Source organism: Asparagus officinalis, chromosome 4 (assembly GCF_001876935.1).
Source record: "Asparagus officinalis chromosome 4, Aspof.V1, whole genome shotgun sequence".
Taxonomy (NCBI): domain Eukaryota; kingdom Viridiplantae; phylum Streptophyta; class Magnoliopsida; order Asparagales; family Asparagaceae; genus Asparagus; species Asparagus officinalis.
The window spans coordinates 49,198,380-49,218,500 of record NC_033797.1 but is presented as its reverse complement, the minus strand read 5'-3'; the positions used below and the strand labels follow the sequence as shown (position 1 = coordinate 49,218,500).

At 39.3% G+C, this 20,121-nt stretch overlaps 1 protein-coding gene and 1 pseudogene across 1 annotated transcript in view; both read left to right on the top strand.

The window, feature by feature from the left end:
- Positions 17,227-17,790, top strand: LOC109838664 (annotated as a pseudogene).
- LOC109838663 overlaps positions 18,301-20,121 on the top strand; it is a 4,958-nt gene continuing 3,137 nt past the window's right edge. The window contains exons 1-2 of the mRNA XM_020407088.1: positions 18,301-18,375; positions 18,456-18,812. Coding sequence (XP_020262677.1) covers positions 18,301-18,375; positions 18,456-18,812 — 432 coding nt within the window. The remainder of the gene's footprint in view (positions 18,376-18,455; positions 18,813-20,121) is intronic.

Here is a 20,121-nt window from a genome sequence, read left to right as displayed (position 1 = left end):
CGTTGTAGTACATATTCCATCCAATCCTCCATACATGGCACTAACAAGCTTAATATACGTATTCACTACATTTTTACTCAACAAGCCATTAGTACCGATAATAGTGGTTGTAAAACATCATCAAAACATAAGGGCTAACAGACATAATTGGTACAACTGGTGGTGGCACTCCTGAAAGTGGTACTGTTGGTGGAAACGGATACACCTCTTGCTCCTCGAGTGTTACAAAATCTTGTTGTAAATGGCATCATGAAGTCAATCCAATACTATAGAGCCTGTTACGGCTCGGGGCTCTGCTTGCCTAGCTCTCCAGGTACGAGTTTACCTTGATCCCGTATACTCTTCATCAGATAATGAAATATGCCGATGATAAGGGAGAAGTCCAAACCATGATCGCAGAGAAGCAACCTTTCAGAGGTGTGGAGAATTTCTATTCCAACTTAGTCTTCTATCTGGACTGCCAAGACTCGGAGCAGCCGAAGGAAGCCGACTACAGTGGTAACGAAGTGGATGTCGAGCCCGAGCCCAAGGAAGAGTGTCCGTAGGAGTTAGATCTGAATGTAATGAGCCAGAATGAGCTTAGGTGCGGTCGACCGTGGCGGTCGACCGTGGCGGTCGACCGCAAACTAATACATGCAAAAACTGGTTTTGACTCTCTTAAAAATTCTGTAAAATATTTAATTGACTTCTAAAAATTGTGAAACTCTATAAAATCTTTTTGACACTAAAAACAAATTGTTTGAAAAATGAATTTTGCTAATAGGTCCTCATATTTGTGAAAACTAGTATTTTTGTGAAAACGCTCAAAACTATAAGTATGAAAACATGTGTGTGATATCCCAATAGCTTCAATTTAAATCTAAACTATTTGCCTACATTTTAGTACTAGAGAGAAAGTAAAATTAGCTAATATCCTCATGTAGAATATAATTCTTTGAGTCTTGATATAGCTTGAGTTGGATGAAGCTTCTTATTGCATTTTGTGTTCTTGAATGAACGTTGCTTCATCACTATGCCTCCTCCTCCTTTGGATATCATCGTTGTAGTACATATTCCATCCAATCCTCCATATATGGCACTAACAAGCTTAATATACGTATTCACTACATTTTTACTCAACAAGCCATTAGTACCGATAATAGTGGTTGTTAAACACTTCATCACTATGCCTCCTCCTCCTTTGGATATCATCGTTGTAGTACATATTCCATCCAATCCTCCATATATGGCACTAACAAGCTTAATATACGTATTCACTACATTTTTACTCAACAAGCCATTAGTACCGATAATAGTGGTTGTTAAACATTATCAAAATATAAGGGCTAACAATCTCCCCCTTTTTTATGATGACAACCAACCATTATATAAGAGCAAAATAAATATGGCTTATAGATAGAAACTCCCCCGCTCTATGAGCTCCCCTTACTATGTGCACAAATGAGGAGATTTCTCTCCCCTTTGTCACCATCAAAATGGAGTAAAAAAAGTAAACAAAAATGCATGTGGAATGCAACTAAACAAGCAAGCAAATGGAACTTTCACATAGTGCATAAGCCCAAACCATTTCTTATGCGACAAAAATCATCTTCACCAAGAGGCTTGGTAAATATATCTGCTAATTGAGATTTTGTGTCAACAAACACAAGGGATACATCTTGTCTCTCTACATGGTCGCGTAAGAAATGATGGCGCACATCAATATGCTTGGTTCTAGAATGCAAAACCAAAATTTTTGAAATATTAATAGCACTAGTGTTATCACAAAATATTTTTATATTTTGAAAAATCAAAGCATAATCAACTAAGCTTTGTTTCATCCACAAAACTTGGGCACAATATAAGCCGACGACAATATATTCCGCTTTCGTAGTGGACAATGTAATACAATTTTGTTTCTTGGAAGCTCAAGAAACAAGAGAATTTCCCAAGAATTGGCATGTTCCACTCGTACTCTTGCGATCTACCTTACATCCGGCAAAGTCGGCATCACAAAAACCATATAAATCAAAAGAGGTGTTTTTTGGATAAAATAAACCAAGATCAATAGTTCCATGCACATATTTAATGATTCTCTTAACGGCAATCAAATGAGATGCTTTAGGAGAAGCTTGAAAACGTGCACATGCACACACACTAAACATGATATCGGGTCTACTAGTGATGAGATAAAAAAGACTACCTATCATATCTCGGTATAGTTTTTGGTCCACATCCTCACCATTATCATCCGCATCAAGCTTAACACTTGTACTCATGGGAGTTTGTGCATGTTTAGAATTCTCTAAATTGAATTTTTTTCACCAATTCTCTAGCATACTTGCTTTGAGAAATGAATATCTCATCCTTAGTTTGCTTGACTTGGAGCCCGAGAAAGAATGTGAGCTCTAATACCAATTGTTGGACCCTAGAGGGGGGTGATTAGGGTCTTAAGGCTAATAAAAGTGCAATAAAAATTGAGACAAGCAACAAACCACAAAATGAACAATAGTAGAAATAGAGATAGAGTTAGGAATCGTTATCCTTGTGACACGCGATGTGTTAACGAGGTTCGGTCCGCTGACCTACGTCCTCGATCCCCACTCTCGAGGAGAAATCCACTACACAACCCGGTTTGGAAGCCGGAACTTCTTCTACACAATAATCTCCTCACGATCTCACAACTACACAGTTGATCTCCACTAGATCATACTCCCACACAATTGATCTTCACAAGATCAAGCTCTCAAACAGTAGCAATGGTGTAAAAGCTCTCTCTTTACAAGTCCCTATGACAAAGAGAAAGATTAAACAAAAGCTGGGATGTGAACTTGAGAAAACACAGAAAACAGGTTTTGAAAATTTTGGCTCTCAGTAAACAAAATCTCTGATTTTTCAAAAGCTTAGGGACTCTTGAGGAAGAAGGAGTGTATGAGTTTAAATAGGAGAAACCAGCTGTTTAAACCCATACCCTAATCCCCCAAATCCAGGAAAATAATCGGCGCTGAGATTGTGTACAATCGGCGCTGAGAATTGTACCAGAAGACCGTTGAATTAAGCGGCGATCGATCGTGCTATTTTCGCGGTCGACCGCGAGACAGCTCAGAAACTGAGAAAAGGTCCAGAGACTTCTGCGGTTGTAGGATGTCTAAAAATCACTATAGATAGTTTATCCCCATCAGACACTAATGATGGAAGTTACAATCTGACGACTTCCAGAAGGCTACAATTTGAAGACTTTCACGTAGAATGTTACAATCTGACGACCTTTACAACAACTAATGAAAGCTCTAATTCAACAGCCTTCACAATCAACATCGGGAGTTACAATCTGATGACTCTCATATTTTTAAGGAGCCAAGACGAAAGTTACAAGGTGACGATCTTTGCAACGCTCTAGCGAAAGAGACTACAAATTGACGATCCCTTCATATTAAAACACAGATATCTCTCAAACCGTAAGGAATTTGGCAAAACTGACGGAGCAAACCAAACCCTATAGGGTTGGTTTGGTCGGCTCCGTCTCATCGAGATAGCCGATTTTCATATATAATTCATCTAATTCCGACTTACGGTTTGAAAGTTATGACCTGTTCCTCGCAGCAAGTTATGTTCTGAAGTCCGTCTGCAAGACTGGACTTCGTCTGAACATTAGACTTAGCCTGAAGCTCACTGAGCCCGCTTGAGACTCACCTCTGCATCCAAGATTTGAAACACAGAGATCATGCCCGCGTTCTAAACTCAAAACGCAGAGGTCGTGACCGCATTTGAGACTCAAAACGCAGAGGTCGTGGCTGCGTTCCAAACTCAAAACGCAGAGGTCGTGGCTGCGTTCCAAACTCGAAACGCAGAGGCCGTGGCTATGTTCCAGAGTCAAAACGCAGAGTTCGTGGACTTAAAGCGCAGAGTCCATGCAGAACCCAACTCTGCGTCAACGCAGAGTTCGTGGACTTAAAGCGCAGAGTCCATGCAGAACCCAACTCTGCGTCTCAGGTCCAAAACTCAGAGTTCATCTCTGTGTTCCAACTCTGCGTCTCAGGTCTAAAACGCAGAGTTCATCTCTGTGTCCCAACTCTGCATTTCAGAGTTACAACGCATCGCGGCCTATGTGTTCAGTCACCCAACATAGGCCCAACTCTGCGTTTTTAGTCTAAAACGCAGAGTTCGGGCCCAGAACGCCATTTTCGACGTTTGACTCGTTCAAACACGAACCGAACAGTTCCAAGAACCGTTTTTCCCCCATGATTTGAGGGATTTCTGCCCCACTTAGGAGCAGATTAAGGGGGTAGTTACCACCCTTAATCCCCTATAAATACCAGAAACTCAATTGAGTTAAAGGATCGGCTTTTTGCATCAAAAACAGATCGCAAAAGGAGAGATCGGCAACCTCTTGAGCAGATCATCTTCGGATCTTGGAGATTTCGGATCTGGAGATCAGAAAAGGGGGGTCTTCGCTCAATCTCTAGAGCATTCCTTGGAGCTTTCATCCTTGGCTTATTAACCGATTTTCGGTTCAAATCAACTCTGTTACAGAGTTTAAACTTGTTCTGAGTTTCTAAACTCGATCTGAGTTATCAACTCGTCCAAAGTTTCAAACTTGCTTTGTAAGTCCTCCACAACGTCAAATCGTAAGGAGAAGACCACGTTCCAGTGAATCAAGATGTTTGGATCGTCAACGGAGAGCAAACTCGACGCGAGCACTCGAGGGAGGCACTCCATCGCCACTGTGAAGAACCCAATTTTAAACAAAGGGGAGAATCAAATTCATTCTCCTCTCTTTTGTAATCGGAATCCAAATTGTAATTGATTTTGAGAGAATACAAATCAATTTTTCTTTCATTATTTCTTTTACATCAAATTTTCCACAAACAAAAGATGGCGACTCCGCTGGGGACTAGCTTCTCTGATGAAGAAGTGGTGGCGCAATCCGACGTTAACCTCGCTGGAAGAACGGTCAAAACTCTCGTGGTAGAGTTTGATCAAGCTAAGTTTGAGAAGGCACTCTCCTCCGGATCCCTTAGCCCCAAGGCTATGCGCAAGATCCATAAAGTTTCCGAGGAGACTAAAGCTCTAGTTGTGACCAACTCATCTAAAGACTATCTCCCATGGGGGTTGCACTGTTCATACGGTCCCCTCTCTAAAGGAGAAGACTCGACTTCGGCACAGCTCCAAAAAAGCCGATCCTCCAATCAACGCGAACTCCGCGTTTGCGAGCCTCAACATGAGCCCTGCATAAGCCAAGCTAAACGCAACCCTCAGGCGTGCGTTTCCCAGATAGAACGCAGCCTTCAGAGGCGCGTTCCAACATCAAAACGTAGACCTCAAAACTGTGTTGATCTGGCTTAACGCAACTCTCAAGAGTGCGTCCCAGAACCAAAACGCGGCCTTCAGAGGCACGTTCTAACATCAAAACGCAGACCTCAAAACCGCGTTGATCTGGCTGAACGCAACTCTCAGGAGTGTGTCCCAGAATCAAAATGCAACTCTCAGGAGTGCGTTCCAACATTTAAACACAGACATCAAACCTGTGTTGATCTGGCTGAACGCAACTCTCATGAGTGCGTCCCAGAACCAAAACGCAACTCTCAGGAGTGCGTTTCACAAACTGAACGCAACTCTCAGGAGTGCATTTCAGAATCCGAATGCATATCGCAGGACTGCGTTTCACTAGCAAAACATACACTTTGGTCTTGCGTTAATCAAGCTAAACACGACCCTCGTGTTCCTTCTTTGGAACACGATGTGATTCGTCGTGTTCAAAATGATCAACATGGATTTAAAATTCATGTTTGCCAAGAACCAGTCTCATCCTTTAACGGACAGGGGGTTCCATCTCTACCCTCACACTCTGTGAGAGGTTCATCCCAAGTCTCTGACTGGCGGGAATGGCTGTCGATGTTTAACCGACCGACGAACGTCGTTTTGCTCAATAATCGATGGCATTCTCATAGGAAGAAGACTTTAGAGGATGAATACCTTGGAGTCACTTCTAACATGGTTAGCAGAGGGAGATCATCAACCCCTAGTTCTGACGAGTCAGAGACAGATCGTTCTCTAAGCGTCAGAGAAATCACTAACGAGTTTGAAGGAATCTACCAACGTACTCGGACTCGAACATGAGCCATTCCTCCTATCAACTATTGGAGTTTAGCCAGAGAAACTAATTCCGATGACGAACACTCAGCCATTACGGAGTCCCAATCATCAAGCTCTTTCGTTGGGCATGAGAGCTTCGCCCACATGGCAGAACATTCTGAAGATCTTTCAAAGAGGGTTGATGAGCAGGAGGCCATGCTCAAATCACAGCAGAAGACCCTCGATGAACTCCTGGCCCTGTTGACTCAAATAGTCGCAGACAAGACCAAATCTCAGAAGACAGATTCGCCACTTAGGCAACAATCTTTCCGGAGAGGAAAAGCGTCTTCATCCCGACCTCACATAAGCAAAGGGAAGGGAAAAGTGGTTGATGATGCGCCTTCTGACCAAGAAGCCCACAGCCTGGAATCTTCCTCTGATTAAGGAAGAGAGACGGAGAACGAGCAAAATCTCCAATCTGCCAAAATGGAAGAATTGGAAGCCCGCCTCAACGCCATTGCTAACAGAAGCGAGCTCCAAGATGAGGGAGTTGTCAGGCCCTATCCTGCCGAATGGGATGCAGCCCCTTATCCTCCAAAATTTGAAGTTCCGATGCTATAAACTTTTGACGGCACGGGATCACCGAACCAACATATTTATCATTTCAAGTCACAGACTGGGAATGTGATATCAAACGATGCCATACTGGCTCGATTGTTCATTGGCACCCTCAAGGGAGTTGCCTTTGAATGGTTCAGAAAACTGCCTACGGGATGTATCCAAAAGTGGGCGGATCTAGAGAGACTAATTCTGTCAAGATTCTTTGAAGAGGATACAGAAGTCTCTATCTATACCCTTCTCGCCACTAAGCAGAAGAAGAGGGAGTCCGTCAAAGCCTTCGTCAAAAGGTTTCGAAACATGACTCTGCGATGTCCGACAGGTATGACACAGTCTACCCTAGTGCAGACCTGTCGACACAATTTGCAAACCGACCTCCTAGCCCAAATAGGAGTTGCAGAATGTCGTTCCTGGAGACAACTAATCTCTCAAGGCGAACATGCTCAAAAGATTATTGTCAGGATTAAAGCTGAAGAACAAAGTAGGCAGGATCCACCTGAGCAATCAGACCAAGCTCAATCTTCTTAGTCAGAAGGGGAAGATACTACGGCCACTGAAACCAATCCTCTTCAGTAGGATGTTAGGTCCAACAACTATCACATTAACAGTTAGCTCTGATAGTCTAACTCGTTAGATAGTGGCCTACTAGGCGATGTGCCATGTCTACTCCTTTTTCCTCCTGCACTTGTTCAAGACTGGGAGTTGATTTATTTATAGTTTATTGGATTATGAATAATAAATTTTTCTGAGTTGTCACGTTCAATAAAATACCTCTGTCAACCACGAAATCCATAAAAACTATCATGTTAACAGTTACCTCTGATAGTCAAACTCATCAGATAATGGCCTACCAGGTGATGTGCCTCTATTCCGACTTCATGGATAGTGCCTCACTAGGTGATGTGCCTTGTCTACCTCTTTTTATTCCCCTGCTAAGTCTTAATCAAGACTGGGGGTTGGTTACTTAGAATCCACTAGATTAAGAGTAACGAATCTTTCACATCGTCGAGTTAACATTATACTTCTAACGATTATCACCCTCACAGAGTATGAATTCAGTTTGCATCACTCCTAATTTGTCACGTTAACAATACACCTCTGACAATCAACTTATCAATCCTCTTTGATAGGATGATAAGTCTACAAAGTTGCTCCGATCGCAACATAAAAATCATGTCACGTTAACACTAAACCTCTGACAAATTCACTTATCAATCCTCGTCAATAGGATGATAAGTCTACAAAGTTGCTCCGATTGTAACACAAAAATCCTGTCACGTTAACACTAAACCTCTGATAAATTCACTTATCAATCATCGTCAATAGGATGATAAGTCTACAAAGTTGCTCCAATCGCAACACAAATCCTGTCATGTTAATATCACACATCTGACAATCAACTTATCAATCCTCGTCAATAGGATGATAAGTCCACAAAGTTACTCCAATCGCAACACATTCCTGTCACGTTAATATCACACCTCTGACAATCAACTTATCAATCCTCGTCAATAGGATGATAAGTCTACAAAGTTACTCCGATCGCAACACAAAAATCCTGTCACGTTAACACTAAACCTCTGACAAATTCACTTATCAATCCTCGTCAATAGGATGATAAGTTCACAAAGTTGCTCCGTTAACATTAAACCTCTGACAACAATTTACTTATCAATCCTCGTCAATAGGATGATAAGTCTACAAAGTTGCTCTCATCACAACACAATCTTGTCACATTAACATCATACCTCTGACAATTCACTTATCAATCCTCGTTAATAGGAAGATAAGTCCACAAAGTTGCTCTAATCGTAACACATTCCTGTCACGTTAATATCACACCTCTGACAATCAACTTATCAATCCTCTTCAATAGGATGATAAGTCCCCAAAGTTGCTCCGATCGTAACAAATTCTTGTCATGTTAACACTACACCTCTGACAATCAACTTATCAATCCTCTTCAACAGGATGATAAGTCCCCAAAGTTGCTCCGATCGTAACAAATTCTTGTCAAGTTAACATCACACCTCTGACAATATAATCCACTTATCGACTCTCTTTAATAGAGCGATAGGTCCACAAACCAGTCAAGTTAACATCACATCTCTGACAACCAAACCAACTTATCGACTCTCTTCAATAGAGCGATAGGTCCATAAAATACTGTTAGGTTAACATCACACCTCTAACAGCCAAATCCCCAATGAACTTATTAATCCTTTTTCAACAAGAATAGCAAGTTTTCATTATAAAATCCCCAGTGGATTAAAGATTTTCTGGAATTATCCTAGTGATAACCAAGAAAATTTATGAATTTCACTCTAAGTAAAAATTCATGCCAAGTTAATACTATACCTCTGGCGCTTCCAACTTTCTTTCAGTGTTTTAAGTAACACAGGAAGAAACAACACCAAAAATCCATGCCTTCATGCATGGGGAATTTTATTCTGAATCCTAAGTAGGGATAAGTCTACGCCTAACACGCGTTGCCGGTTAGTCTTTGCCGTAAAAAGGTCAAAAGCCCACGTATTCAACATCGTGACAGGCCGTTATTAATAACGCCAAAATCCATGCCTCACATGCATGAGGGACTTTATCTCGATCCCTAATTAGAGATAAGTCTACGCCTAACACGCGTTGCCGGTTAGTCTTTACCGTAAAAAGGACAAAAGCCCACGTATTCAACATCGTGGCAGGCCATTATTAATAACGCCAAAATCCATGCCTCACATGCATGGGAGACTTTATCTCGATCCCTAATTAGAGATAAGTCTACGCCTAATACGCGTTGCCGGTTAGTCTTTTCCCTGTAAAAATGACAAAGTCTATGTATTCAAAATCATAGCATCAAGTCTAAGAGGGTTCATTCTCTAAGCACAACGTTACATGTAAAACGGATTCAAATAATTCACATGCTAGCCCGACTCAAACGGTAGTCGGTAAAGGCTCATCAAATCCGTTGATGGCTGAGGATTTGCTAAAAATCCTATGACTATTTTCGAACTCATTAGCTGAATGGATGTGAGCCGTGACATGGCGTTTGAGAGCTTCTGCTCATGAGTGGCTTGTATCGTCGCTACAGTTTCTCTTCGAAGCTCATCCTCACACGGGTCCTTCATGTCAAATCCTTTCAACCAAGGTGCCTTCGAAACGGGTGCAAAGAACAACTCCTTATGACAAGGAATCAATAGCTCCAAGATCAGAGTTGAGATCCAAAGTATTCCGAAAATTCGTCCCAGTCAACCGCGAACTTTCGAAAACTTTGGAGGGGGTTCTGTAGGCTGTCTAAAAATCACTACAAATAGTTTATCCCCATCAGACACCAATGATGGAAGTTACAATCTGACGACTTCCAGAAGGCTACAATTTGAAGACTTTCACGTAGAAGGTTACAATCTGACGACCTTTACAACAACTAATGAAAGCTCTAATTCAACAGCCTTCACAATCAACATCGGGAGTTACAATCTGATGACTCTCATATTTTTAAGGAGCCAAGACGAATGTTACAATGTGACGATCTTTGCAACGCTCTAGCGAAAGAGACTACAAATTGACGGTCCCTTCATATTAAAACGCAGATATCTCTCAAACCGTAAGGAATTTGGCAAAACTGACGGAGCAAACCAAACCTTATAGGGTTGGTTTAGTCGGCTCCGTCTCATCGAGATAGCTGATTTTCATATATAATTCATCCAATTCCGACTTACGGTTTGAAAGTTATGACCTGTTCCTCGCAGCAAGTTATGTTCTGAAGTCCGTCTGCAAGACTGGACTTCGTCTGAATATTGGACTTAGCCTGAAGCTCGCCGAGCCCGCCTGAGACTCACCTCTGCATCCAAGATTCGAAATGCAGAGGTCATGCCCACGTTCTAAATTCAAAACGCAGAGGTCGTGGCTGCGTTCCAGATTTCAAAACGCAGAGGTCGTGGCTGCGTTCCAAACTCAAAACGCAGAGGTCGTGGCTGCGTTCCAAACTCAAAACGCAGAGGTCGTGGCTGCGTTCCAAACTCCAAACTCGAAACGCAGAGGTCGTGGCTATATTCCAGAGTCAAAACGCAGAGTTCATCTCTGTGTTCTGGCTGCGTTCCAAACTCAAAACGCAGAGGTCGTGGCTACGTTCCAAACTCGAAACGCAGAGGCTGTGGCTACGTTCTAGAGTCAAAACGCAGAGTTCGTGGACTTAAAGCGCAGAGTTCATGCAGAACACAACTCTGCGTCTCAGGTCCAAAACGCAGAGTTCATCTCTATGTTCCAACTCTGCGTCTCAGGTCTAAAACACAGAGTTCATCTCTGTGTTCCAACTCTGCGTCTCAAGTCTAAAACACAGAGTTCATCTCTGTGTCCCAACTCTGCGTTTCAGAGTTACAACGCATCACGGCCTATGCGTTCAACCACCCAACATAGGCCCAACTCTGCGTTTTTAGTCTAAAACGCAGAGTTCGGGCCCAGAATGCCATTTTCGACGTTTGACTCGTTCAAACACGAACCGAACAGTTCCAAGAACCGTTTTCCCCCATGATTTGAGGGATTTCCGCCCCACTTAGGAGCAGATTAAGGGGGTAGTTACCACCCTTAATCCCCTATAAATACCAAAAACTCAATTGAGTTAAAGGATCAGCTTTTTGCATCAAAAACAGATCGCAAAAGGAGAGATCGGCAACCTCTTGAGCAGATCATCATCGGATCTTGGGGATTTCTCGGATCTGGAGATCAGAAAAGGGGGGGTCTTCGCTCAATCTCTGGAGCATTCCTTGGAGCTTTCATCCCTGGCTTATTAACCGATTTTCGGTTCAAATCAACTCTGTTACAGAGTTTAAACTCGTTCTGAGTTTCTAAACTCGATCAGAGTTATCAACTCGTCCAGAGTTTCAAACTTGCTTTGCAAGTCCTCCACAACGTCAAATCGTGAGGAGAAGACCACGTTCCAGTGAATCAAGACGTTCGGATCGTCAACGGAGAGCAAACTCGACGCGAGCACTCGAGGGAGGCACACCGCGGTCGACCGTGAGCTCGAAATTTCCACGGTCGACCGCCACGGTCGACCGCTGTTTGTGGAAAATTTGATGTAAAAGAAATAATAAAAGAAAAATTGATTTGTATTCTCTCAAAATCGATTACAATTTGGATTCCGTGAGACAGCTCAGTGCTATTTTCACGGTCGACTGCGAGACAGCTCAGAAGCTGAGAAAAGGTCTAGAGACTTCTGCGGTCGACCATAGCGGTCGACCGTAGAAATCTCAAGCTCACGGTCGATCACGGCGGGCGACCGTGAAAGTTTCTGCTGCCCACTGACGAATGAACTCAAGCGCGGTCGACCGTGGCGGTCGACCGCGAACTAATACATACAGAAACACTGCTTTTGACTTCCTTAAAAAATCTGTAAAATATTCATTTGACTTCTAAAAATTGTGAAACTTTATAAAATGTTTTTAACACTAAAAACATATTGTTTGGAAAAAGAATTTTACGAATAGGTCCTCATACTTGTGAAAATTAGTATTTTGTGAAAACGCTCAAAACTATAAGTATGAAAATGTGTGCGTGATATCTCAATGGCTTCAATTTAAATCTAAACTACTTGCCTACATTAGCACTAGAGAGAAAATAAAAACTAGCTAATATCCTCACGTAGAATATAATTCTTTGAGTCTTGATATAGCTTGAGTTGGATGAAGCTTCTTATTGCATTTTGTGTTCTTGAATGAACGTTGCTTCATCACTATGTCTCCTCCTCCTTTGGATATCATCGTTGTAGCACATATTCCATCCAATCCTCCATACATGGCACTAACAAGCTTGATATACGTATTCACTACATTTTCACTTAACAAGCCATTAGTACCGATAATAGTGGTTGTAAAACATCATCAAAACATAAGGGCTAACACCCTCTTCCTCTCTCTCAAACCCTAACCCTAAAGTTGAAATTTTGGGAGCCTCTTATGAGGTGAGAAGCGAGGAAAAGGCGAGATCTACGACGTTTGGTGACGAGGAGTCGTTTCACATCAGTTTCAGAGGTTTGCACACATGATAAGGCAAGATCATCTGCATCCAAACCCATCCTCATAGTGTTTAATGATTAAAAAGTGTTTAATCAATGTTTTCATGCTTAAGGTTTAACCTAATATGAAAAAGATGAGATTTTTGATGATAAATCTTTACTCAATACTAGATTATTAGCTTTTCCTAATTATTTATGATAGTAATGTGATCATGATCATTAGGCATGATTAAATTTTCATTTTTTTAAACTTTATATTATGTTTAAATCGTGTGTTAACCGTAATTTGTTGTCTAATTGAATTATAAAGAAGTTTAGTTTTTGTTATCATCATAGATTGCAGAAAACGGCTGCATGTGTATAACATTTAACTGGAAATTTGAGATATCATATAAACTCCAAACTGAACAAAACCAGTGTCAAATGAAACATATATGAAGCTATTTTCTAAAACAGAAAATCATTCTAAGAAAAAGTTTTTATAGAGAAAGATATACTCAATTTACTAATGACATGTTCTGCAAAAAACTACTACACATGTGTAAAATTTAACTGGAAATTTGAGATATCGTATAAACTCTAAACTAAACCAAACTAGTGCCAAATGATAGTTATGTGGATCTAGTTTCCAAAATACAAAACTATTCTTAAAAAAGAGTTTTTCTAGAGAAAGATATGCTCAATTTACTAATAATATATTCTGCAGAAAACTACAGATATGCTGATTTGAAATAATTAATATATTACGTGAAGGTTTCTTTGAGTTTTCATGTTGGAGACAACGTTGCAATGTTTCCTCTTAGCCTCCTTTGAAGGCTGTGCAGTCCACTGCTCGTCATCGAGAAGGTCCGGATGAACCCACATCACCTGCCCTGATGGCAGAGTTTGTGGAACCAAACCCTTTTCCCGCTGGTTGTGAGGATCGTTTCTTTGAGTTTTCATGTTAATTAATCATGCTTAAACCCTAGGTTTGTGATACCTAAGTAAGATAAACACATTTAAATAAATTTTATCTCTGTTCATGAGTAGTTTTCATGTGTTGATAATCACTTTGTTTACATATGAGACAATTGAAGAAATTGTTTAATTAGGATGTTAAACCCTAATTTGGAAGATATAATAATTTAATTTGGTGATTCAGATAATTCATGTTGCATACGCTAAGTATAAAATCTCGTTTCAACGTTATGATATGTACAGTTGACATAAGCACTGTTTGTGCACAAAAGAATGTGTGTCTGAATAGAGTAGTTGACTACTAAGCTTAGTAGCCGGCTACTCGTACCCAGTTGAGTATAATAGAAACTGTGTGTTTGCAGAGTAGTCGACTAATGGTCTTAATAGTTGACTACTGATACTGATATATATTATTACAGAGTCTAGATGGATTTAGTGTAGTCGACTACTAAGCCTAGTAGTCGACTACTAAGGTTGTTGATTGAATTTTTATTTTACATCTGTTTAAGATATGTTTGTGGGTTTCGATTCATACTTCTTTATACATAAATTCATGAATAGTGTAGTAGCACACACATGGGTATACTGAAAGGAATTATAATGGGTTTTGACCCGATTACCTTGAGAAAGAGTTTAGTACATATTATACACACACCTTCTGGATATCGTTGATGAGCTCAGTTCAGTACTACGGGGGTAGTGTGTTGATATTCTATTTGTACAGGTCATTGAGTTGGGTTTAGGATACTTTATCTAGCAATCTGTCCCATACTAGGGTGCGATGAGGCTTGTGAGCCGTATTTCTAGCATGCCTACAATGTAGCCCGTCCCACACTCGTGTTGCGTACATAGATGCGATGAGACTAATGAGCCGTGTACACTGTTAGGATACTGACTAAGTAGTCTATCCTGCATGATGATACGATGAATCAGAATCTTACACGGAGTTGCATTAAGATATTTAAATGATAACCCGAGTCGTTAGCGGATACCAGTTATGTTTTTGACTCACTGCTGAAATATATGACCCAGAGTACTTTGCATTTGAAAGTACACGGGATTTGTACCGATATTCATTCTATCTTCCCAATGATAGTGGAAGATATTATGAATACGATATGTTGATGTATTTACTTTCTTTTACTGCTTTTCTTTATTTTCTTAAGATATTATGAATACGATATGTTGATGTATTTACTTTCTTTTACTGCTTTTCTTTATTTTCTTAGTTGAGATCAATAATTAGTGATTCACAATTTGAGACATATGGTATATACATGAGGGTTTCCTTGTTTGGATTATTTCGCTTGACGTATCAGTCTCGTGTTGTAGATTTCTAATTGTTGACTTCATTTAGATTGTTTACCTTTAGTTTGGTATTAATGTTTAGATGTTTACAATTCGGGACATATGGTGTATACATGAGAGTTTTCTTGTTTTGATTATTTCGCTCGACGTACTACGTCTCGTATTGTAGGTGTCTAAATATTAATTCCATTAGATACGGGGGGAAATGATCTAGGTATTATGCTTAATAGATAGAGCTTCCACTCCATCTAACAGCCCTTCTCCTGGGGGCGGATGGAGGTGATCTTGCTATAACGCTCTGACGCTCTTGTTGTTGCTCTTTTTCTTCTAATATTCTTTCAGGTAATTCGGAGTACTGGAGAGTCGCAGGATGATAGAGTTCTTACATAGTCACCGTCGCATGAGATTTATTAGAGGCTCCATTGTAGTTTTATATTTTTATTCAGACCTTAGAGTTTATTTCATAGTGTAAAGACAGTGTACCTTAGTACGATTTTTAGTTGTTTCTTATCGAAACATATTTATTCATTTTGGATATCAGATGTATTCTAGGTTGTTCATTAAGACATGATTTATTTATGAGATACTTCTTTCTATATCATGTATATTGTAGTTATTTCCTTTTTTTGCATGTTTTGTACATGTACTTTATTTTGATTCCACTAGAGGATATTGTTGTGATTGGTAAAACTTGTTATTGCACAGTGTGGGTACATGACATGTTTGATATCTCTGGGTTCATCTTGGACTCTAGTCATGTGTGAAAATAAGGGCGTCACATCAATCCTCAAAATCAAGGGTCTGAGCATCTCCTCAAATTTTCAAAGATTGTTTCTTCATCAAGGTTAGGCCTGTAATTTCTATACTTGTTTTTTGCATTTTCTTGATTTCAATTTTTTCTTGCTTTCATCCTTTTTCTCTGATTTATGGGTGAGTTGGGTATGACGATATAAGAAATTGGGGATTTCTCTGATTTGTGGCCAAGTTGGGTTTAAAGATGTAAAAATTGGTAATTTTAGCTTTTTAATGGCAGATTCATATGAAGTAGTTAGTTTGCTTTTTTTGGAGGTGGAAAAGGATCATGCAAAAATTGAAGATTTCTCTGATTTGTGGCCAAGTTGGGTTTATAGATGTAAAAATTAGGAATTTGATCTTTTTAATGACAGATTCATAACAAATAGTTAGTTTGCTTTATTCTCAACGTCTTTCCAACCGTACGTTTATCAGGTCAGTTTCGGTCCCCCACCCCCAATTTTACGATCAACAAGGGTTTTAGATCGTGAGAGATCTGTAATTTTTGTTGGGTCCATTTGTGAACCCCTCTTTGTTCAATTATTCAGTACGCTTTCGGTATTGGATATTATCATATTTTGGTAATTTTTCTACATTTTTTTTCAAGTTGTGGTCGCATGATCTGTTATAGTGTTATTATTGGAGGCTATAGTGCAACTTGGATCATGTATTATTTAATCCTGAGACAAAGCAAAGTTAAATGAGCTTTAACTTTGATATGAATCTACCATTTTTTGATATAAATCTATCATTTTTTGATGTAAAAGTAGTTTCAGTAGCATAATGTTGTTCATTGTCAATGTAAATTTTAATCCATGTCATTTTTTGGTATTTATTTTTTTTCCTTCTTATAGATGGAATGGAATTTAAATTTGGCACTTGATCCTGTAGATGATGAAATAGCCGCATATATTGTAGTATCATGTGTATTTTCTGTTATGTTATGGATGGGAACTGATGAGAAAATATTAGACAAAATGGTTTCTAGAGTAAATAGAGACTCTCAAACTTCTTTGCTTAGATTACTTGATGATTCAGATGTAAACTATGTAAACATGCTCAGATTGACGAAGCAACATTTTATAAATTTGTGTGACACATTGCGAACTAGGGGATTACTTAAAGACACCATTCATGTAACTGTGGAGGAACAAGTTGCCATGTTTTTACATACTATAGGACACAATGTTCATAATCGAGTGATCAATCACAACTTTATAAGATCTAGTGAAATCTTTAGTAGAAACTTCAAGGAAACTTTACATGCCATTAGAGAATTGCGTGGTGAATACATCAAGGGACCAAGTAGCACAACACATCCGAGAATATCAACAAGCTCTAGATTTTGGCCTTATTTTAAAGTACAATTAGTTTTTTACAATTTAATTTATTTGTCAATCATGAATTGTGATACTAAAAAATAGAAGTGTTCCTAGGATTGTGTAGGTGCATTAGATGGAACACATGGGCAAGCTTAGGTACCCTCAAATATGGTGGGAGCCTTTCGCGATAGGAAACCATATCGTACTCAGAACGTTCTTGGTCCCATTGATTTTGATTGGAACTTTACTTATGTACTTGTCGGTTAGGAAGGCTCTGCTCATGAGGCACTAGTATTAAAAGATGCTATTGAAAGACCAAATGGCTTGAAGATACCTCAAATGAAATAAAAATGTGCAAACTTGGTTTCTAATTTAATAACAGACTTGGCTAAAATTTAATATTCAATTTTAGGAAAATATTATCTTGTAGACGTTGGTTACTCAACAAAGACGGGATTTATCGCACCATATCGTGGAGTTCGATACCATCTTCATGAGTATAGTGAACGTTCACTCACAGAGTACAAGGAACTATTCAATCTAAGACATTCATCATTGCGTACTTCTGTAGAGAGAGCATTTGCTTCCTTAAAAGGACGTTTCAAAATTCTAGCATCAAGACCTTTTTTCCCTTTCCACACCCAAGTAGATCTTGTACTTTGTTGTTGTATTCTACATAATTTTGTTATCACAAATGGTGGAGATGAGTTGATTCTTTCTGAAGAAGAATGAGTTAATCAAAACCTTTCTCAAGTGGGGCGGTCAGTGAGAGAGCAAAGAGATGAGGCAAGAGAGTGGTTACAAAAGCGTGAGCTAATAGCCAAAGATATGTGGGCTAATAGAAGGGTGTAATGATATGTAATCTTTTAAAAATATTTTTTATATCTTTTACTATGTTATTTGTTGAATATTATATAATCTGTATTTTTTCACAAGTAGAAAATGGGTGTTACCATAGAAACATTTGAACAAAATCAATGAAGAATGGGTGATACCTCAATGGTCAAAGTCATTAATATTATTTTTGATAGAACAAGTACGTGGTGGATGCAAAGTTGACAAGGGATTCAAAGCTCCCGTTTATATCACTGCAGCAAAGCATATCAATGAAGAATTTGGAATCAACATTTTAGAGGATAACGCTTACAATCATTGGAGGACCCTAAAAACAAGGTGGGTTAGAATTCAAAGGCTAAAGGAGATGAGTGAGTTGGATGGGATGAAGAAAACAAAAGCATCCAAATGGGTCAAGAGGAATATTCTACATATATCGAGGTAATGTATTCACTTGGCTTATCTGTTTCTTCCTCAGCAGTAGTAAGTAGGGATATAATCATAATTACAACTTGTTCGATTCTGTCTTCACACTATGACTGTTATATTGTTATATTGTATAGGCAAATCCAAAGGACGAACCGTTCACTAATAAACCTATCCAGTTCTATGAAGAAATGAGTTTGATATGCGGCAATGATCACGCAACGGGGAAGTACACCGTTGATACTCACCAGCCTATAGGATTAGAAGACATTGAGGAAGTAATGGAGCATGGCACTAAAACTAATGACATGATGGAAGATATGGATATGATTGGCCGTAATGATTCCACCTCTTCTTGGGATACTTCAATACAATCTTCAACTCGTGGTCCTAGTGAATCAACATCTCAAGGATCTAAAGTTAAGAACAAAATCAAAAGTGGAAAGAAAATAAAAGATTTACAACTTGAGATAATGTTGAAAATGCCCACGGAGGTTTGTGGAGTTTCAGAGGTTATGTTGATAAAACACCAAGCTGAAAATGAAAGAGCAAGAAAGATAACTAAAGAGTTGTGAAAGCTTCAAAGCATTAAGCAACAAGACCTAGACAAGGCATGTGACTTTTTAATGGAACATTCTTCCACCGCGACAAGTTTTCTTATGAGATCTCATGAGCAAAAGGTAATCTGGATCTATAACTTTTTAGAGAAAATGGGGTAAGTACGCTCTAATCCTTCATGCTTGACGTTATTGTATTGAGAACTTCTAAAACTTTGGATGATTGTAATAATTTAGATATTTAGACTATGCTTTTTTATTTTGGATGATTGTAATATCTTAATTACTACCTTCTATTAGTTATGACTTTCTCATGAAAATATTGTATGTTTTTTTACTTATTTACAACTGCAATTGAGATGGTGGCATGTTTAAGCCTTCCTAGAAGGGCACTTGAGCTAAATAATTGTGTTGCATCAATTATGTAATATTTTTTTATTTATCTTGACAATTGTTTATTTTCAGGTAGAAAAGACTATATTTGTAGTTTTCTGAGCAGCACGAGCATAGAAGCAGTATCTAAAGACTCACAATCCCTAGTGAAGGAAACAAGCTCTCAAGAGGTAGTAGAAGACGACTTTTGGGATTTTCAAACAGCTGGTTAGATCTGTGTATGAGATTATTTTGCTGAGAGCCTTGCTTCCTTCATTGGTGTATTTCCATATGTCCCCTGTTTTAGTTGATGGTCTGTAATTACTATTGGTTTCTTAGTTTTGTTGACATATGGAGGTGCTGCTCATTTGAGATTAATTTCTATTCCCTTGAGTTTCAATATAACAATGTATAGAGGTTGAACCTTCGCGGTTAGACATCTGAATGCATGTGAATTACTTCATCTACCACTGTTACACGATGTCCAATATCACTACCACATAATGGCTATATGGGGACGGTTCGTGGGGCGCGGTTTAAAACTGTTCCCTTTGCCTTCTAAGGGAACGGTTTGGTGACGGTTCCAACCGTTACGAAGAAATCTAAGACAACGCTTTAAACTAAAGCGTTGTGTTTGACTTAGGCTTAGGCTAAAATTTTATAATGGGCTAAGGGGGCGGTTTTATTATGGGCTAAGGGGACGGTTTTGTTATAGGCTTTATGTTCGCGCCCAAACTTTAACAAAAAAAAAATAAAACAATTTATTTTTTGTTTCATATAACCGTAGCCCTCGTCCTCACCCGATCAAAATCAGTAAATCAAACAGACCCCTCATCTTCCTAGGGTTTTTGTCGTCGATCTCCTCTTTCGTCTG